The 21072-nt window shown below is 39.5% G+C and overlaps 1 protein-coding gene across 2 annotated transcripts in view; it reads left to right on the top strand.

Annotated features, from left to right (window-relative positions):
- Synpr (synaptoporin) overlaps nucleotides 1-21072 on the top strand; it is a 292405-nt gene that overhangs the window by 226398 nt on the left and 44935 nt on the right. For both annotated transcript variants that reach the window (XM_063257144.1, XM_005008287.4), the window contains one exon: nucleotides 20731-20929. In XM_063257144.1, coding sequence (XP_063113214.1) covers nucleotides 20731-20929 — 199 coding nt within the window. The remainder of the gene's footprint in view (nucleotides 1-20730; nucleotides 20930-21072) is intronic.

The raw sequence follows: 21072 nt of genomic DNA, 5'->3' as shown, positions 1-21072 counted from the left end.
GGTTAGAGACAGTTGGTCACACAGCACTGTCCTGGTAATGTTTAGTTGACATGCTCTAATCTTACATAAAATCTCTGTACCTTTTTTTACTTTTTAAAGCATTATTTTATTGTTCCAATAATCTGTAGTTTCAAAATCATTCCTAGAAGTAGCAGGTTGTTTATAAATTACACATAAAACAAATAAAGAACCTATGTGTCTATAGTTGGAAAAAACAAATCCATGTAGCAAGACTCTGTTTTGTTGTAGCCATGTGCTTAGTCGAAGAAAAGCAATGCTTTTCCTCTGTTCCCTACTTCTGCTGTCATCCCTCTACCAGGACATCTGTTGCTTCGGTTTCATAATTTAGAGTTTTAACAGCAGATATACCACACTGTAGATTTATAGTGTGACATGTTAGCATGCTGACTGATTCCAGCCATTCAATAGATTGGTGATTCCCCCACAGTAAAATCTACCAAGGAAAGTGTGAAGTTATTTTTTATAAAGAAACCTAATTTATGCCTCATTTTCACAAGTTATAGTTCCTAAGTTACATGTCCCAAAAGAAGCTGAAGCTTACAAGCATGTGTGCTCCAAAGTTGAACTAAATAGAAAGTTGGCTGTGACTAGGAAGGCATAGACTTCCTTTTCCTGAATCGAAATGCTAAAATTCTCAAAGTATGTCATTCATTTAGATAGTAGTCATGGAGTAGGCCCACAAAGCAATGAATAGCTAAAATAAAAGAAATTTTAAAAAAGAAGAAGTGAATGCAATTGTATCCTAAGAAATTAACAATAGAAACTGGTTGGAATGTGAGTACTTCACACAGACTTGAAAACAAACATGAAGACACCAGGAAGTTCTTTTGAAGGTGAACCTCAAAGTCACAAGAAACTACTGGGAGAAGTGATGCAGAAAAGGGAGAAAGCCAATACACTTTGCATGAATAAGGACATTACTCCTGTGGGAAGCTGGATCTCAGTCCAGCTAGGATCTTCCAAGAATGTGGAATACACCGTAGATTCCCAAGCTAGTGGGCAGGAAAGCTGAGGCATGGGTCCTCTGGCATTCTTTCTCCAGTGTTTCAGGCTGCATGAAAAAGGTGAAGCCTCGCACTCTGCCATGTGTGCACACTTAGAGAAAAGCAAACCTCAGCGTCCATGAGCAGAGGAAGGCCTCAGATGGAGGGAAGAGATTCTGGACAGGCTTTATCCATAGCTACAGGACTGCTGGATACAGCGGACCAAGACTCCAGCTCAGGCCAGCCTGTGCATTGCCACAGGAGCACAGCAGTTTATCCTGTCTGTTATGACAATCGTCAGTTTTCATACACAGTCCCTATATGCAGGATGTCCTTCAACAGACATGCTATCATTTAATCTTTGCAACTTTGTGAGGAGGACACTGTTATTATCATCCTTTAAAGCCAAGTAAGTTAAGAAATTTCCTAAGATGACAGAGCCAGGACATGGTGGAAGTATAAAGGTCTAAATGACTTTACTAATGAAGTAAAAGTGAGGAAACATTGGGAAATAAGGGCACTGATACTCAAAGGTGGGGAAAATAATAAAGAATGTTGTCTTTGGGAAAGGCTGCATGGAGAAAGTATACTCAAAAGTCATACTTTGAGGTTGATTAAATGGGCAAATGCAGAAAAAGCAATGAGATTGTATATGAGAAGCTCGAAGGCACTGTCCCATAATGGACATGCATCAGTGAAGCATCTGGAATGGAGAGCACACAGCATTGTCCATTTATGGAGCAGGCGTGCGTAATACTGTATATAAATCTGTCCACTCATTCCGCAGGTGAGCTGACAGTCTGTGCTAGAAACAGATTGATTGCTTGATGACAAATGATGTGTATCTCCTATATACCTGGCATTGGAGGTATAGAGTTAAAAATGGCCCATGTGTGATGTGCTAGAAAGAAGATGCACAAGTAGAAATATGTTGATTCTGTTTCCTGTACCTCCTTTTCAGTGAAGAGCCCATTCAGTGAGGTCTGGGTGGAGATCCATTTCCTCTCACTCACTGCACACACTCACACTCACACACATTGGCACTGACCACAGCCTGGTCAGTAAATGCATTCACTCTCTTGACCTCGGGATTGTTTTTGAGGTGAGTGATACAATTTCAGTTTTTATGTAAGGTTGGTGGAAAGCAGACCTCTGAGAATCAAGGTCTACCCAGCATATAAAATGTAAATGTGTGATTTCCTTCCAGCCACTGAACACCACCTTTTAGCACCAGAGACCAGCTTTGTGGAAGACAATTTTTCCGTAAATTTGGGTCAGAGAATAACTTCAAGATAATTTAGGATCATTATATTCTTTGTGAAATTTATTTCTATGTCATTCATATAATGCAATAATTATATAAATCACCATAGTGCAGAATCAGTGAGAGCTCTGAGCTTGTTTTCCTGCTAGATGGTCTCATCTGAGGATGATGGGAGACAATGGTACCCAAAGTGCCACAGTCCTGCCTACTCAGAAAACCCTGCCTCACAAAGATAGAATGTTGGAAATGGAAGCAAACTTTTCACTAAGTAAGTGACCATCTCAGGATATTCCACCTTGACTTCAATCCAGAACCTCTGGAGATTTGGAGTTGTCTCAAATGTAGTTCTATGGCCACCATTATTTGCCATGTCTAGCAGTCAATCCACCTCTAGCACAGACTGTCAGCTCACCAGACTTATTCACAAATGGCTCATGGAGCCATTTTTCTCAATTTCAGGGTCTTTTGTGGATGGGAATTAATACTCAAACTCTTTTGATGGCAGAGATAGGTGATCACGCACCAGCTAGAAGAAAGAAAGCCCCTGGTTCAGTTTCTTTCAATATCTTTGCAAATGTTTAAAACATGTGAAAAATTTCATTGTCATTCATTGCCCCATAATTCCACTTTGACTTTGAATGAATCCAATTTATCTGCTGACTTGAACATGGTTGTCGCTCATGCCTAAAGATACAGACTGCGTTCACTGACAAGATTGAAGATATCACATGAGTAAGTTTTGCAATTCACTCTGTGTCACAGAAACGTGCTGCCAGCAATGTCTGTTCTTCTAAAAAAAAAATCTCTGGAGCAGCTCTCAATACTCAGGAACTCTGGACGTGATCCACCTTTATAAAGCCATCTCACTTCCCTATTCAAGAGAAGATATGAGCACTTTGTATCCATCTCTTCACAGAGCTGCATATGAGTTAAGGGCTTGTGTTTCAGTGGGGATGGGTAATTTTACCAACATTATACAAAATGTTATTAAGTTTAGATAGCAAATTACTAAGTTTAACCAACTAGCATTTCTCTGTAGAGGACATAGCAGAGATTTGCATTCAGAAGCTAGATGGTCTTTTTGACCCAAGTAGTGAAACCGGAAAGCCATCCAGCCACACCAGCTACTCCAACACATAGTGACCAACCCAGTTTTCTTGAGGTATAATCACTCAAAGACTTGAGTAGTTCTGCAGCTATGATGCTAGGTGGCCACAAAAGTGCACATCACGTATCCTCGGGCAAATTATCCTAAAGAACAGACTAGGGGAAAACATTGTTGCCTTGTGGTCAACATCAACCTGTATTGTGTGTGGACTCATCAACCTGTATTGTGTACCACAGTGACTTATTACTTCTTTCTGACAGTGGCGCCTCAGTGTCCTCTCCTGTTTCACTGATTTGTCTAACTTGGTGCAAGCTGAAAAAGGAACGTGTGTCACGTCTTGAGCTGCAGCCTTTCTTAAAAATTCACAACTAATGTTGTTAGCAGCAGGCAGGATCAACTCTTCACCAACAGTAAATAGCTTCTTAGCTTTAATGGTACAGTTGACACTAAGAATGATGCTTTTGGTGCAGAGACCTTTGATGACATGGTGGCCTTCACTAATTGCTTCTATTCTTCATGTTCCCTTTATTTTATTTGGAAAAACTCCCATAGCTTGAGTCTTAACTGAATGCTGTTGATTTCCATGTGCTGAAGCAGCTGTGAATGTTGCTACATATTATAGCTATCACTTATTTAAATAAACCCATAATTTAAGAACTCCTGTTATTTTCTTTTAAAATGAAAGTTTGTCAACAGTCAGAGTCTTCTATTCTCTCAGTCCCCCCTCCCAGTGATTTTTTTTTACTCATTTTGGCTAAGTTTAACTTTTGAGATTACCAAAGCCATTACAAAGAGAAGTCCATAGTGTGGGAAAGAGGCACAAACAGAACTGATAAATAAAATGAGAACAGGTCACACACCAAGTAAAATAAGTCTCAGACTCTGGCTTTAAAGCATGCCACCAGATGCAGCTTGTCACTTGCCACTCACTGATAAAGTTTTGATCTGAGTCTGCAGGTAATTGATTTCTTATGATCTGTGCAGTCAAATCTCTCTGATAATGTGCCTCTGCAACTGCAGCCACACCTCAGCACTAGCACAACATCAGGCATTAGAATCTCACAAGGAGCTTGCAACCTAGATCCCTCACATGTGCAGTTCACTGTAGGGTCCATGCTCCTATGAGAATCTAACACCACAAATGATCTGACAAAAGGCAGAGCTCATGAGGTACTATAAAGTGATGGAGAAAGACTGTAAATAGTAGAGGAAGCCTCTCTCTATTTCTCTCTCTCTCTCTCTCTCTCTCTCTCTCTCTGTCTCTCTCTCTCTCTCTCTCTCTCCTTGTTTCATCTGTACAGCCTGGTTCCTATAAGATCACAGATCAGTATAAACCAGAGAAGTCTTACCTCAAATTTCTCAGAATAAAGTCATTTAATTGCACGTGGAATAACAGAGGTTGGTTAAGTATGTTTTTCTTAGCAGGTATCTTGTGGTACTTAACTATTCAAACTTACAGTCTACTAGCTTATCATTCTACAAATATCTGAATACATGAGTATTTGCTACTAGCCGGAGTCATCACATCACACTCACTGCTGCTTCTGCAGGTGGGGTTCTAGAACAGTTGTATGTATTTCAGATTGAAATCTTAACTTTGGGTTAACTTTTTCTTGAGTAAAGAAGCCAACTATATTGAATACCAAATTCTGCTAAATATAATCCTCTCATAAAACTCTTCCTCTTCCCACATGCTTGCCTAATCCACTTTGGTTCATGTTCCTTGGCTTGAGATCCACCCTATGAATGTTGGCATAGGTTGGCCACGCATGGAACTTCTTTCACAAGATTTAGGAGCTGAGACAAGCTATATATAGAAGCTCAAAACTAAACAGACTTTCAGAAAAGTGTGCTTTTGAATCATTCAGTATATCCAGTGTCATATAAAACAATGATCTTTTCAAGAGGGAACTAGGAATGAAAATGAAAACCTAGAAAATGTGGGATAAGGCAGCAACAAAGATACAAGAAAGAAAATACAAGAATGCATTTCTACAAGCATAGATGTGCCAGTGGGCATTTTTTAGCTAATTCCTGATCAAAATAAAGGATGATAAGAGTTCAGTCTTAATTGCTTTTAAGGTACCCCCACCCCGCTGCAAACACACTTGTCCCATCATTGTTGCCATTTTTGAAGCAGCTCCTGAAGTTTTCTTTCATGAGCATCTTTAGCTGTACTGTTGTGAATGCCTCAGAATCCTGAACTGATTCAAAATTTTGCCTTTCATGGTCACTCTGACTTTAGAGAAGAGCCAGAAGTTGCATGGTGCCAGCATTAGTGAATAAGGTGAATGGGAACTCATCCCATGTCTTCATGAGTCTTCCCCTTGGATGACACTTGTCACCAGCATTTGCTGTATTTTTTTCCACATCTCTTAAAAACATACGAAAAGAGAATGTCCAGAACTGGTTCAGAAAGTAATAAGAATGATAGGATAAGTGTGTTTTGAGGAAGATGAATGCTAATGTCTCTTTATTGTAATAAACTTTTAAATTTAAACACACTACATTTTTAGATCAACCTTTGTACTTGGGAGCATCTTCAATGTGTAAGGATCTTTAGTAAATATTAGGGACAAAATAAGGAAATAGAACCTCTTTCTCTACGTGTTTTTTCCTCTGTTGGAGTCATTATCCTGAAGTAGGATTCAATATAAATGTCTTAGATTCTTAAATCCAAGGAATACAACATAAGAATTGATCAGATCTAGATTTTATCTTCAAACATGAAAATCAAGGGGGAGTTCAGAAAAGAAATAGGTACCAGGTAAACAAGACCTAATGCCCACTTTAGGATATACTATATCAAATAACAGTTGCTTTCATGTTGCAAACTCCCCTCTTTAGACCACAGTTTGTGATGCTCCTTCAAGAATAAGATAAATGATGGTGACATTAACAATTATGTCATGTAACCATCACAATGGAACATCTCATTTTGAGCTCCCTTTTCCTGCCTATACCCTGAGAGATGCAAGAATCTTTATAACTGAGGCACTCCCTTGCTGAACAAGAATCATGATCAGCTAGAGAAAGACCCTCTAGGCAGTTTGGATGCAAGAGCCTTTTATTCCCTTTGTCAGTTGTCTTAGCTACTTTCTCATTGCTGGAACAAATTACCAGACACCCACAAGTTAGAGGAGGAGAAGTTTATTAGATCTTACACTTTGTAGTGGTTTCAGTCCATCATCAGCTGACTCCAAAGCAGGGCAGCAGGGCAGAGGGACATGGCATAGGAGAAACAGTTCATAGTGTAGAAGGCAGGAAGGCACCAAAGCAGTAGCATGAACCCTCCCTTTCCCTTCTTATTCCCTGCAGGCTACAAGTCTATTGGTACAACCCACACCCAGAGTGGGGCTTCTGTCTTCAGTAAATCCATTCATCTATGCCTAGAACAATGCTAAACCAATCAGTGCACTAATTCAGTCCACTGGTTAATCCATATGTACACATTCTAGATCCAGTCACCTCCAAAAGGCCTACCTATGAGTTTATGAGGCTTTGGGCAGACATCTAGATACAAACCATAGTTTCAATGACAATAAAAACTATTGTGTAGCATGATGGCTTGCACATAGTAAGTACTCAGTACATAGCTGCTATGTACTGAGCAGTGGAAAGTGGTGACTGATTACCTGAATTACCAACAATAGGAATGAAAAAATGATTTGAGGAAAGTCAAAATCATCATCTAGAGAAACAGATACCAAACATTGAATCTTAAGATCTCTCTATGCTATTAAAAAATTATTGAGAGCCACAAATATTTTTTTATTCATGAGGCTTATGTCTATGGATATTTATTATATTGGAAATAAAAACAGAAACATAAAATACAAGAATATGCAACAGCATTCCACTGGTAATTAGAACCACTGTGACATCCCACATTGCATGATTTCTGTGAAATGCCCAATACATTTGTGAGGGAGGGAGGGAACTTGGTGCGTAGCACTGTAATAATGTTATGAAAATGGTTTTGGTCCCAGGGACCTCCAAAAGGGACCCCCGCACACACCAGGGTCTCTGAAACAGTTAGGATCGCTGGTCTGGGGTTTTCAAAAACATCAAGTATCTCTAGGAAGCTGGACAAAAATATTAAATAATACATACCTTGCAGGATGTATTTGTGACTTAGGTTCACCTGGGATTGACCTTGATTTTTAACTGTCACAGAAGGAAACTGGGTTTAGCATTTGTTCTCTTCCATTTAAGTATTCTGTGAATTAAGAGACAAAAATTTTAAAAGATGAAAAAAATCATTAGAAGACAGATCTTTACCTTAACAAAACACTGTTTATTGTTTTGCTGTGTCTGTTGTTTCAAGTTGTGTTTCTCTGAGACCTTCTAAATGATGAATAGCATAGTCTTCCTTTTTAAAAGATTTTTCTGGTTCTTTTGCAAGAGCATATTGTCACTGGGCTCATAAATCTCAATGTCTTTCTAGCCAAATCCTTCCTCAGAATTGTAGAACATGCCTTTTGTTGAAGGAGGATCTGAATCAGGCTGATTTACATAGAAATGGAAGGTACAAGCCCTGTAGAGGCCAACTAGCAGAGGCTGAGCTAGACACGGTGGGCAGGGTCAGAGTCTCTGCAAGACTGTGGATTTTAGCATTGGCAAGAGATGGAAGCCACACTGCTGCTTTCCCAGTGGTACCAAGAACAAAACCAGTTCTATATTCAGTGACATGGCTTCTCTTCTGTACCCTAGGATGCTGAGGCCAAACAGCTGACACCTTCAGGTCAATTCACTGACTTTTCAACCTGCAGATTTCTAATAGGCTGGTTATCCTATAGCAATGCTCTGAAACTGCACAGCTTCTCCCCCAAGCGAGTGTGGGGAGCTGACTTTGATGAGTCTCCAAGGACAGCATAAGGTGCTCATGACAGGTGCAAAGGAAGAGTTCACTGCATCACGACCTGAGTCCTTCGAGACAGACCATTGTGTTTGATCGACAGACCTCTTCTCTGCTCAACCTCAGGTCCCCCACCTGTAGAACAGGGTTAATAGTGATTTTCTTCACAAGGATGTCAGAAATGTTGCATGTAACTTATATAGCACAGTGGCCCATGTGGAGGCTGGGTCCAATACCTGCAGGCTATTACTACTGCTGTTGCCATTAATAGTGACAGAAGTTACTATGGTAATCCTGCTTTCCTTTCCCGAAGGAGTACAGTTTCCCCAGTTGCACATTTCTGCTCAGGTCTGAGCCCCTTTCCCTCTTGTGCTTGTCTTACTCTCTATAGCTTCCAAACTGCACTTAACCACACCTCCCCAACAAGCATTCTTTGCTCCCCAGACAGAGGAGGCTCCTCACTGCCATCTGTCTGAACAGATGATTGAAGTGCCTGCCTTTTCTTCAAACAAAGACTCTGAGAGCAGGAACCTTCTTGGTTCATTCCCAGTCTGGAACCAGCTAACCATTGTAAGCCAAATAAACCTCTCTTCCTTTAAGTTGTGCATCCTGGGTATTCTGTTCCGGTGACAGTAAAGTGACTAAGACAGGGATTTGTACTCTAGGAAGAGAAAAGGACAAGGGGGCATGATGTTAGCAAGCAAGGGAATGAGATGCTGGTGACAGCTTCATGGTGCTGTGTGAAGGGGTGTGTGTACGGCCATGTATGCAAAAGCTGCCACGCTGTACAGTTCTGCACAGAGAGCTGCGCTGGCACACTATGTTTAAAATACATCTCATGGATCTGCGTAAAACAACTTCTTACATGTCATGTTCCAACACAACTTGAAAATGGCATGATTAATTATTCACTGGCAGCTCACTGGAAACATGGGTGACATTATATTTGCTAACAATAAGAGGCACTTTTTCTATCCCAAGCTGATAAATATGTTTAACAAACTGTTCATAGTTAAATAAAATGAACAGTGTTTCCTTCTGTCTTAGACATTTTTTCCAGAGAGGATGTGTTTGTAGTAATATTAATAACTGAAGTACTGGAAAATTTTCAATTCCAAAGGCTCTTGACAAAGCAATTGCTTTTTAGTGGCTTAAAGGAAAATGCATTTTGTTCTATGCCTATAAGTGATTGCTATTTATTTTGTTATAACCTGGCATATATATTGAATTTCCCACTCAGCAAATGTTCCATTAGGTTCTGTCCTGAGCATTCAACAAGACCACTCTTTACTTGAGAAATGAAATAATCACTGAATGACAGAAAGCAACCAAATTACTAGCGACTGGTGAGGTTTTTGAGAAAACCTTGTAGTACTGATTATACCTGCTTTTAAATGTATTGAAAGTATTTGGATTTTTGAAAAGTCAACTTTAGTTATTAATCTGAACCTCGAATCTAGAATTGGGAAACACTTTGCAGTTCACATACTAAACTGTGCCAATGTTTACCCATTGCATTCATATACAAGGACAATGTGCTCTATTAACTCATTTGAGCCTGATCAAAACACTGCTATGAGGAAGTGTTTTTCTTTCTTCCATGATGCAGATGAGAAAGCTGAAGCTCAAAAAGGCAGGAGAGTGGGCTGAGGTTATAGAGCTGGTGGTTAAAGATGCCAGTTTATATTGCTTTGCAGTTAGGGAACAAAGAAGAAAACAGGTACAAAAATGGAGACACACAGGAGGGATGCTGAGGAAACATCATTTCACTGCCTGGGCCAGTGCTGGGGTATTTCCTCTCCATGTAGCCCCAGCCTGGAGGCAGACGAGGTAAGGAATGGATGTCTTAGTTACTTTTTCCTTGTCGCTGAGACAAAATACCTGACACCCAAAAATACAGAAGGAAAGGTTTATTTCTTATAGTTCTTAGAGATTTCAGTCCATACTTAGTCGGCTCCAAGGCAGCATGGCATGGCGGGGCAGCCACTCATGGCCACTGCAAACCACAAAGTACAAACCAGAGAGAGATACGCCTTCATCCCGCCTTTGCATCATATCCTGGCTCCACCCCTAGGCGGGTGTAGCACTCACTCCACCAATCTGAGCGCTAGCCAGTGAACCAATCACAAAGGCATAATGCATGAGGCTTGAGGGCCACTGATATAAACCATGACAATGGGTAAGGTGAAGCAGTGTCACATTAGACAAAGAAACGGCCCATGAAGTTAACGCAAACATAAAACCTTTACAATCCGTATCTTTCTATCTTCAGCATTAAGTCAACAAAAAGATCAAGTTGAGTAAATCTTAACCTTTTGGGACTTAGAAAAATCATCAAAAATTATGAGTTGTTTTACATGATCCAGAGAAATGAATATGAAATATTCAAAATTTTTATCAGTGGGGGATATTTAGACATCTACTGTGTAGCTTTTGGTATATAATTGTGCAGAATGGTCTGTTCAATATGGTAATTCATATATATATCACATTGTATTTCTTATATGAGTGACCCAGAGAAAAAATACTGAGCAAAATAAAGGACTGTAACAGGAAGTAGGAAGATAGATTGTTCTTGGAGGGAAGGGGGCTCAAAAGACTGAGGGAGGGTTAAAGGATTAAAAAAAAGAATTGGGGTGTGCTATGTACTTACCAGTTACTCATGAGGAATTGGTACATACTGAAGACATGTACCAGAAAAACAAACTACAAAAACAAGGATCAAGGGATGAGTGGAGAGGGGAGGGAGGGAAGAGGAAGTAGATGAAAAAAGGAACTAAAATGTGTTTATGTGTATGCACCGACTTCCCAGAAGGAATGTTACCATTAACTAAAATATTTTTTTCAAATCACAAAAAGCCAAACAAAGATCTTTCTTTAAAATTGAGTTGTTAGTAACATCACTAAGTAATAAGAGATTTCAGGCCTTGTTTAATTTCCATTTTTTAGGTTGCTGATGCTTGGAAAGGAATTACTATATTCCATTTTTCTACTTTAAACATTTCTATACTGATTTAAATTTTCACTGACTTAATGAATCTAATCAGTTTGACCTAAACTTTAAATAAAAATCAGCCCAGGTTTTGTGGCCTCTTATACTATCTGTACCTTGCAAATATCTTTTAATCAAATCCTTTACATTTTTCACTCATAAACTTTTCTTATTGACCAGATAAAATGGGTGCCTATGGTATGTCAGCTAGAGATTCATAAAAATTTAAAACCCAATCTGGAGCTGTTTTAGTTTCATAATTTGGTTGGGGAGAGGATCACAGTTCCTGAAAGACAAACAAGACCAGAATGTTCCCTGAATAATAGATAATAACTTCAGTATCTATTTTAATTCAGCAACATAGAGGCAGTCCAAATTGTACTTATTACTCAAATCCTATTTGAAGAAACCAAGTTTAATAAGTTATAGATAGAGAGCACAGCAATGCCTTTGCACAGACTTACAGTTTTAAAGAGTCTCACTTGTTTAAGTTTCACTCCAGTAATGCCCTGGCCTCCACCCCAACTCTCCTTTTTAATCACCTTGGTATCTACTTTTTTATTTTGAAAAGTCTGTCTACGTAAACACAAAGCAGTGTTTGTGGGGGGACTGCAAAGACCTTTTGTAACAGCACATTATGCTTCCAATAAATTGAGTAACTATCTTTGTGACACATACAGAATTTTCCTCCTTCACACATATGAATGTAATTAATGGTGTAGAAAGAAATATTGTTTTCAGTAACCTTGATGATATTTCCAGTGTGTAGCTCAATTCCTTGGGGGAAGAGAGATTATCTTTACTAATGTAAAGTAAAGAGGACAAAAAGTAAAGTCCCTTCTATGGTGACAATAAATTTTAACCCACCTAATACACAAATCAAGGACATTTTGGTATGTAAATTGAATCTTTGTATTGAAAAGCAGAAGTATAACATTTTGCTTTTCACTTATTCAAAGAAAATATTTATCATGAATATATCTTGTTTTTTGCAAGCATTGGAGATAAAACTGCTTTTGATTCCACCAATGGACTCAAGTGACCGGAAAAATGATTGTGACTGCCTACACAATGCCATTTACCTGGAGACAAGGAAGCTGAACTTCATCCTGTCTAAAAGATGGGGCATAGGGGCCATCGCCTCAAAGGTCTGCTGACCTTTCTTGGACATCGTTAGACTCCCACAGGCTTGCCTGGAAGGATGCTTGTGTGCTGATCTCTTTATTTTGAATGCAGACAAGCAATGACTTTCAACTAAGACATCCCTGGCATTTTGATCTTTATCAACTTCCCCTGAGTAAGACTGAGACTTCAGACAAACTCTCTATTCCCTCTAGAAGCTGAAGACTTCCAACTTGGTCCTATGTTAAGCAAACTGTGGCTTCTCTCCATTCTCCCCACACGAGGCAATTCCCAGGTCTGTGCTCATACCCCACTTTGAATTTCTGCCATTTCTACCCCAAAGATATCTTAAACCTAAGGCTCTGAGAAGGCAACTCTCCCTGCATTGTGACCATGATGAGAAAATATACCTTGTGAGATCAGTGTCAGCCTTCAAAACTAGTATGAAGTCACTTGTGAGCCAACAGAGCAGAACAAATGATCACAGTCTCCATATAGTCATCCCATAGCCAGTCCTGCTGACAAGTGATTTAAAATGACAAAGATTTAGCTGCTCCATGGCAACATTAGTATAATGTAGCAGATATAGGATTTATGAAAATAATAAGTAGTATCATCTTTTTTATATAGTAGGTTAAAAGCAAAAGCTTTGGGAAGAGTTGGGTTCCTTTTCAAGGCCTTATGCCACTAAGTTTCGTCATTCCTCTAAAGATCCTGGAGACAACTGCATCAAGTTTGAAGTTTGAGATACTATGTAGAGACATTGAAATTGTACCTGGATATAGTAGGGGGTCAGTAAATGTCACCTGGCAATTGGCATCTGGAAGGGGCAGATGTGAAATTCTTATCAGCATCCTAAATGGCAACACCAAATATCATGCTTCAGATATAATTTTTTAAAAATTGCCAGGCTTGGAGCACAGGCTGTAATTCCAGCACCTGGGAGGGTGAGGCAGCAGAATGGCAACTTCAAGTCCAGCCTGGGCAACTTTGTGAGACTCCATCTAAATAAATAAGTAAATAAATCACAGGAAGTTAGGAAGTTACAGACAGACAGAGATTTGTCCTTCTCACCTTTCCTGATACTCTCCAATCTCATTGCCCAGTTCACTGTGTCTCTAGAAAGAGTCTCTAATGACAGGCACATTAGGCTCAGTGAATGCTCACAGAATGATGAGCAAAGAACTGGAGCATAATGGAGATGATGGTGGTTTGGAACACTTAGAAATGAAACTTGGACCGTAAGTAAAACAATTTAGATATAGGCATCAGAAAACCCGGGTTCTAGGTTGACCCTTCTCTGTGCAGTTGGATGAGCTGGTGACTCCCGATGACTGAACTCCAACTTCCTGTCTGTAAAATGAGGACGCTTCCTGGGGCACGAGCAAAGCAGATGTTGTGTGAAAGTGCCATGTCAGTCCTCAGGGGTTTTTGGTTATTTATGTCATGAGTCATATAAACTGACTAAGTGATGGTGTGCATGCATGTGTGTGTGTGTGGTATGCACTTGTATGTGTGTGTGAATACACACTAAAATAGGCACAATATGGCTAGCAAAAAACCGACAACATAAAACCAGAGAATTGCCAGTATTTCATGTGTAAGAAAGACAAAATGAAACAAAACAATTAAAATCCCCTTCAAAACAGGATTGACACAGGGACAACAAAATGACCAGGTGCAGAGAAAGTGCCCTCGGTACCACGACTTGCCAGATGCCCACTGATCTTTCCTCAGACACTCGCATTCAGCACTTGGAAGAGCAAGAACAGTAGCCCGCCCCCAAGCACCCTTCATGCTTCCCTCCTGCCTGCTGGGACATGCCATTGCTGATTTTCACTGGGACACTCCCAGGTGCACGGCTGGGAGCTCTAGTCTAGTCTATATCTCCTTCCACACCTGGTTAAAGATACCCTCATTAATTTCAGATGTCCCTTTACCAAAGACCATAATGGTTCAGTGTTACCTAAAGATGAATCTGTGCAGTATTTTGTGGAATAACTTTCTGTGAAGAACTGCATTGTAGTGATGATGGCAATTCCCATTCATTTGCTTTCTGTCTGGTTCTGAGGCAAATGTCAGAATAACCCAGGATGAGATTTGGAAACTTGGGAGTATTTTAAAGGTTTCCTATTGGTCTGCCTGCAGGGCTTCACCTCTCTCCTGCTGCGTGTCCTGCTCAGTGCTTCACTCACAAACTTCAAGGCGATAACAGAGTGAATATTGGTTTAGGATCTTATTCAGTAGAAGCACTCCATCTCCATTAGATGAAATGATTTAGGAACATTGGCTGGGCCCTTTCTGTGCAAACACTCAGGCAGAGATTTAGGGAGCGGAGGTAGACATGGACCATAGTCACTGTAGCAGGTGCACGTGATGACCTCAGCTCAGAGCCACTTCAGGCTTCCGTTTCTCCACCTGAGAACAGTGACAGGGGTAGTGCTTACTTCAGAGAGTTGCTACAAACATTAAGTGAGACACAGGTAGGTAGAGAATCTGGCTCCATGCCCGGGGTAGAAAACGGCAGTGATTGTTACTGTGAAGATTGTTCTTGATATTACTGGACAGTCTCCCATCAAAGTAATAACCACATCCAACCTCCCATTGTAAATCAGGCACATTAGGGATGGCATCACCATCAACAAATATCATCTGTAAAGGAATGCTCACTCGCTTCCGCCCAGGTCCCTGAGGAAATAGTTACAGCTAATGTTTTTTCCAGTCTTACAAACATAGCTAAAGACTGTGGTACTCAGTAATGACTTTAGCAAGAACATCAATGAAATGCTCTAAATAACTCCATTAAGGCACTCGTAAAAATTTTTAAAAAGAAAGAAATTACTCTAAAATGGAGGCCTTTTGTTGAGAGACAAAATGTAGTAAAGCCCAGTGAAATTCAATTACCTTTTGATTGGGTCAGACCAGCCGAGAAGGGAAATACACATTTGAAATCAACAAATTGAATTTGGTACCTTTTGCAGCCTCAGCAATTGCTCCTAGTTCCCTACAAGATCAGCGATGCCACCATCCACTTTCAGATTCTGGTTGATTGACATACCTATCTCTACAGCACAGCTTTGTATCTGCCATGTTCGGCTGCTAAAATAAAGATATTTACTTCTAAAGTTATTACAGCTACAGAGTGCATGCTGACTATAAACTCTCCTCTTCCAAAATAATATATATCATTAAAACACTTAGATATACGGATATATAAAGAGTGCTTAAAAGAACACATATATATGCTCATACACATATTTGAATTTCTAGCATATACATCATATAGAATTAAAAATGCTTAGTGATCTAAATTATTATACTCAGGCTATTCCAGGCTGCCATGCTCCCCCATTATAAACATTCACCCTCTCCTTAGAGTAGGGGCTATGTTAAAAACTGACTTCCATTTCCACTCTTCTTCCTGTGGCTGGGGGGTCACATACCTGCTATAATCATGGTATTAATAAGCACAGTGGATGTTCCTGCTGATTCTAGGCTTCTTACTAGTGAGCACAGTAGCAATTCCTGTAAGTAATACAATGGATTAGCAGTGAGGGAATCCTTGCTCTTCAGTTAAGGACACAGGAAAAAGAACAGTGCCGTTACCCTTTGTCGTCTGCTGCTGGTGGGGTGCGAAGACTGCAGACCCATCCGCACATGTGATGGGGGAACCGCATGGTGGAGAAGCATCAGGCTTTGTTCATGTCCCAGCACCTGGAAAGCAAGTATGCATGTCTCCAAATGGCTGTGATGGATGACAATAAATTTGTTTTATGCGACATTTATCCTAGGAAAACATTTCCAATCTGTCTTGAAACTAAGACCAACATCTATAATAAGGCTCACCTCACCCCCAGTGTGTGCTTCCAGCTGATCTCTGCGTGTTTCTCTACTACTCACCTTGTTTCCTACCGTCTTCTGGCCTCCCAAGACACACTGTGTTCCTGCATGTGCTGGGCTGCTTGTCATGCAGGGACTTGTTACATCCTCCTCCCCATTTTCTAACGCTTTTATTCACATATCACACAATTCATCATTTAAATGTACAACTTGATAGCTTTTAATATATTCACAAGGCTGTTCTTCACCCCAGTAAACTCATGTACATTGCCATTATTAAAAAAATCCTATACCACTGAGCCATCATCCTCAGTTTCCCCACCCCTACCCCTAGCCAAAGACTAACCTGCTTTTTGTCTCCATGTATTTGTCTATTCTGAACATTTCACGTAAACGTAATCATGCAATAGAGTCTTTTGTGTCTGGCTTCATTCACATGTATCAGCACATCATTCCTCTTTATTGAGGAACAACTGTCTATCCAATAGATACATTTTACTTATCCTTTCATTGGGTTCTTTCCATCTTTTTTGGTCATTATGAATGATGTGTGTACATTCTTACACTGGATTTTATGTAGACAAATATTGTCACTGCTCTTGGGCATGTGTCTAGGAATGGAACTGCTAGATCATGGGGAAACTCTGTGTTTAACTATTTGAAGAGCTGCCAGACTGTTTCCCAAAGTGGCAACTCCATTTTACTGTCTCACTAGCAACATATGAAAGCTCTAATTTCTCTACATCCTTCCCAATCTTGTTATTCTGATCTATGTTTTTTTTTTAGTTTATCAATCTAGGATATAGAATATCACTATGCTTTCTTAACTTTTAAACAGAGTAATTGCTACTCATTTTTAAAGCTGCAGATTGAAGATCAGCTCCACAGAGAGGTAGAACTTGCTCGTCACCCTGCTCTCTGGCTGGTCTAGCACTCATCTCAGAAAACCTCTTTTCTCCCCAAACCTCAAATTTAATCTCAGCAGGGACCATTCCTCCGATTTTTAATTTCTAATTCCATCCTCACTGTCTAGTCATTGCGTAAACTATAAAGTTGCTCATTAAAAACTAATATCTAGAATATATAAAAGAGTCTAAAAATCAAGCCCCCCAAATTTAAAGGCCAAACCCAAAAATGAGCATCTAAAATGCATAAGTACTTCTCAGATGAAGAAGTACAAATAGCAAATAAATATATGAAAAAGTCATCACTGGTCATTCAAAAACTGAAAATTAAAACAACATAGATTTTATCTCATTCCAGGAAGAATGACTATTTTTAAGAAATCAACTAATAACAAATGCTGATCAAGCTTGTCCATTGGTAGGAATGTAAATTGGCACAACCACTATGAAAGTGGAGATTCAGCAAGGAGATTCCTCAAAAAACTAAAACTAGAGGTTCCACTTGATCTAGCTATTACCCTTATAGGTATTTTCCCCAAAGAGTTTAAAAAAATATGATGCTACAGCTATATATCCATACCCATGTTTATAATATCACAATTTATAATAGCTAAATCTTGGTAATAGGCCATATGCCCATCAAAAGATGAATAAAGAAAATGTGGTTTTCCTCCCAGAAGAATTGAAAACATCATGCCCCAATGATATATGTACACCCATATTTATAGCAGCACATAAATAAGAGCTAAATCTTGCAAACAACCAATGTCCATCAACCACTGAATGGATAAAAAAGATGTGATTTTTTATACAATCAAATACTACTTAGCTATAAAGAAGGACTAATTTGAGGCTTTCGTGGATAAATGAATGTAATTTGAGACCAATTCATAAGTGAAATAAATTGTTTGCATGTGTAAACATTGTATCATCTCTTTAGTGTAAAAAACTGAAATAGTAAATAAAGCCCAAAATGTACAATAGATATTGTGAATGTGAAAGGTCAAGAAACTGCTTAAAAGGAAAAAAATAAGTGGGATGGGGGAAAGAAGAAAAGAAAGAAGGAAAAAGATTATATACATATATATATATGATAGATAATTATACTACTAATCTCTGTTAGTTCATCAAAAGGAATACCTTGTGTTTCCATTGTTTGATCATTTTTTTCCATGGGTATATCTTGTAATCTGTAATATGAGCAACTACTTTGAAGGTAACAATATGCCATATATTAATGATTGTTAATCACCTATTACATTGATTTGAAATTCTGTATCATTGTTTTTATTCTTTTTTAAGAAAATTTTTAAAAAGAAACTGTGGCCTTTTTTTTGAAATTGTGGTTTTTATATTCAATGGAGTACTACTTTACCTTACAGAAGAATAATCTTGAGTTACTTTTTGGGGGAATGGATGCATTTCAAGACCATAATTTTAAATGAAATAAATCAGACATACAAGTTTAAATATCACATTTTAAATATCACACTTTTTTCTCTTGTGTGAAACTCAAAGGATAAATAAAGAGCAAAATGGAAATAGATATTGGGAAGTAGGAAGAATTTGTTCAAATGAGAAGGAGAATGGGGCAGAGTTAAAAGAAAGGGAACAGAGATTTAAAAAGAAAATGGAAGGAAAAATGGAAACAAAGCTTTGGTAAATGAGGAAGGGAAAAGGAGTTTAAGAAGAAAAGGGAATGAGAAAGAAAGAAGAAAGATATCTTCTGCACGGGTACAAATTTCTCATGATGGATGTGATCGTTGTATATGACAAATGTGTATAAATAAAAATATATAAAATTTTTTAAATGTCAAAAGTATGTTAAACAAATGACATACAAAAATAAGAAAAAACATACACTGTATGAAGATTCCCAGTTTCAGAATTGACATGATTACTACATCAGGACACTTTCTTGTCATTGAGACACAGTACCAACATCACAACTTAGAGAAGAGCTTTCATCTGCTCACGTTTTAGTCCCTGATTCCTCGGCTCCAAGGCAGAGAAATCATGGGGAAGGGAGGGCAGGGCGGTGCCGCTCCTGGTACACAACAGAAGGGCTGAGGGACCAGAGGCGACTTCAGAGCCACGCTTTCCATGACCCATGTGGATCCGTCTATATTCCATCTGTGCTTCATCCATCCTGGAACAGACCCCAAAGCCAATCAAGATGAAACTCCACCCAAACTGTCACAATTACATTTTCAATCTCCTTCATCCTTCAGATCATTAATGAATATTTTAATATCCCTGATAAGAGCAAGAAAGAAGGTATTCAATATAAGCATGATACATTTTTCTGGATTATACTGTAGTTGTACACAAAAATGTACAACTACAGTATACGTAGTTATGTACAAGGAAAAATCTCTTTGTATCAACAGCTTATCCTTAAGCAGGAGAATTCATTCCCAAGTCATTTATTTTTAAAAATTTGTATAAATGACTTAGGGGAATGAGTTCTCCTGCTAAAGTTGCCATCTAGATCCTGCTCCAAGAGCTTGCAGAGGGTCTAGGGTGGGACCAGGGTTCACTGTGAGTGGTGCTAGGGTTTCATCTTGAAAGAACTTCCATTCTGGTTAATAATTTTCCTAAGTAACATGAACAGGTTATTGGAGAAGTCTGAAAATCAGTCTCTGGAGTCAGATGTAGACTTAAATCCAACTGATACTTTATTGACACAAATAAGATACATTCATCTCTATTTCCTAATAGCAATTTCCAAAGAAGGATTTTGGTTCCTCCACTACATTGCAGTTTAACACTGAGCTCTTGCTCATGACCTGGGCTTACAGTATGCAGATGTAACACATCTTCCCTAAGTGTCATCCGCTGAATAGGAAGTATTTTTCAAGCATCTTATTTGTTTCTATCAAGGAATACATCCGGATGCTATCTGGATGGAAATCATTCTCTCAAATAGAAGTTCTAAAAGTTCAGTCAATTTGAGCCTATCAGTTCTCTGACAGAACCAGGAATGTTCATTCATCTATCCAAGTACTAAGTGCATAACTTAAGCTTTCCATATACACAGAGAGGAAGATCAAGATTTACACTGCGTGGAAATGTGAGTCACTGATAAGGGGCATAAGAGACAGGAAAGTGTTCAAATGCATGACTGAGATGATTTAACTGGTAACAAATGCTGCAAGAAACCTTGCACAGCAGTGCGGTAAAGAAAACCTCTACAGGAAAGGGTCTGCTTTGGAGCAGTGGTTAGGAAGATGCTTTCCCGGGAGGTGTCAGAGCTGCCATTCGAATGTCAAAAAGGCAGTCTGGGAAATGTCAGGGGGCAGGATGATTTGAGGACAGTGGACAGTCAGCAGTGAGATACACAGATAAGGCCATGCTTGGCATCGCTGAGAAGTGGAAGGGAGCCAACGTGGTTGGAACACACAGCAGAGGCAGGGTCCAGTGACATGGCGAGGACACAGGATGCAAAGCTGGCGGCCACCTTGTGGAGAGGAAGTGTGGGGCATGATGGTGAGGCTCAGTCTAATGTTTCCTGCAGTGGCCATGTCCACGTGCCTAGTTACAATGTCTGTAAATCCCTTGGTCGATGTCTTCGGTTGGCAAACCTCTAGCTTTCTCTTCAGAGCATTCACATGTCCTCTTCAACTCGGTGGTTTAGGTTGCACCAGGTGACCTTTGAGGTGCCCACCTGCGAGGGGAAGGGGCGGCAGAAGCTGGCGCTGATTGGCGACTCCTCGTCTTCTGCAGAGTTCTTCGTCACCGTGGCTGTCTTTGCCTTCCTCTACTCTCTGGCTGCCACCGTCGTTTACATTTTCTTCCAGAACAAGTACCGGGAGAACAACAGGGGCCCGCTGATTGTAAGTTTGAAAGAACTTTTTCTGTCCTTTCTAATTTCTTTTGCTGATGCTTGAAGGGCTTTGGAGTTCCCGAGACCCTGAGGCAGGTATTTGCAAGGAATTCATATTCTTTTTCATCCAAATTTCTTGGATGGACAAGAGAA

This window comes from Cavia porcellus, unplaced genomic scaffold, assembly GCF_034190915.1.
Source record: "Cavia porcellus strain 051 isolate PalLab524CR breed Dunkin Hartley unplaced genomic scaffold, mCavPor4.1 scaffold_10, whole genome shotgun sequence".
NCBI classification, from domain to species: Eukaryota; Metazoa; Chordata; class Mammalia; order Rodentia; family Caviidae; genus Cavia; species Cavia porcellus.
Note: the sequence above shows the minus strand (reverse complement) of the source record. Positions and strands in the feature narration are given on the sequence as shown.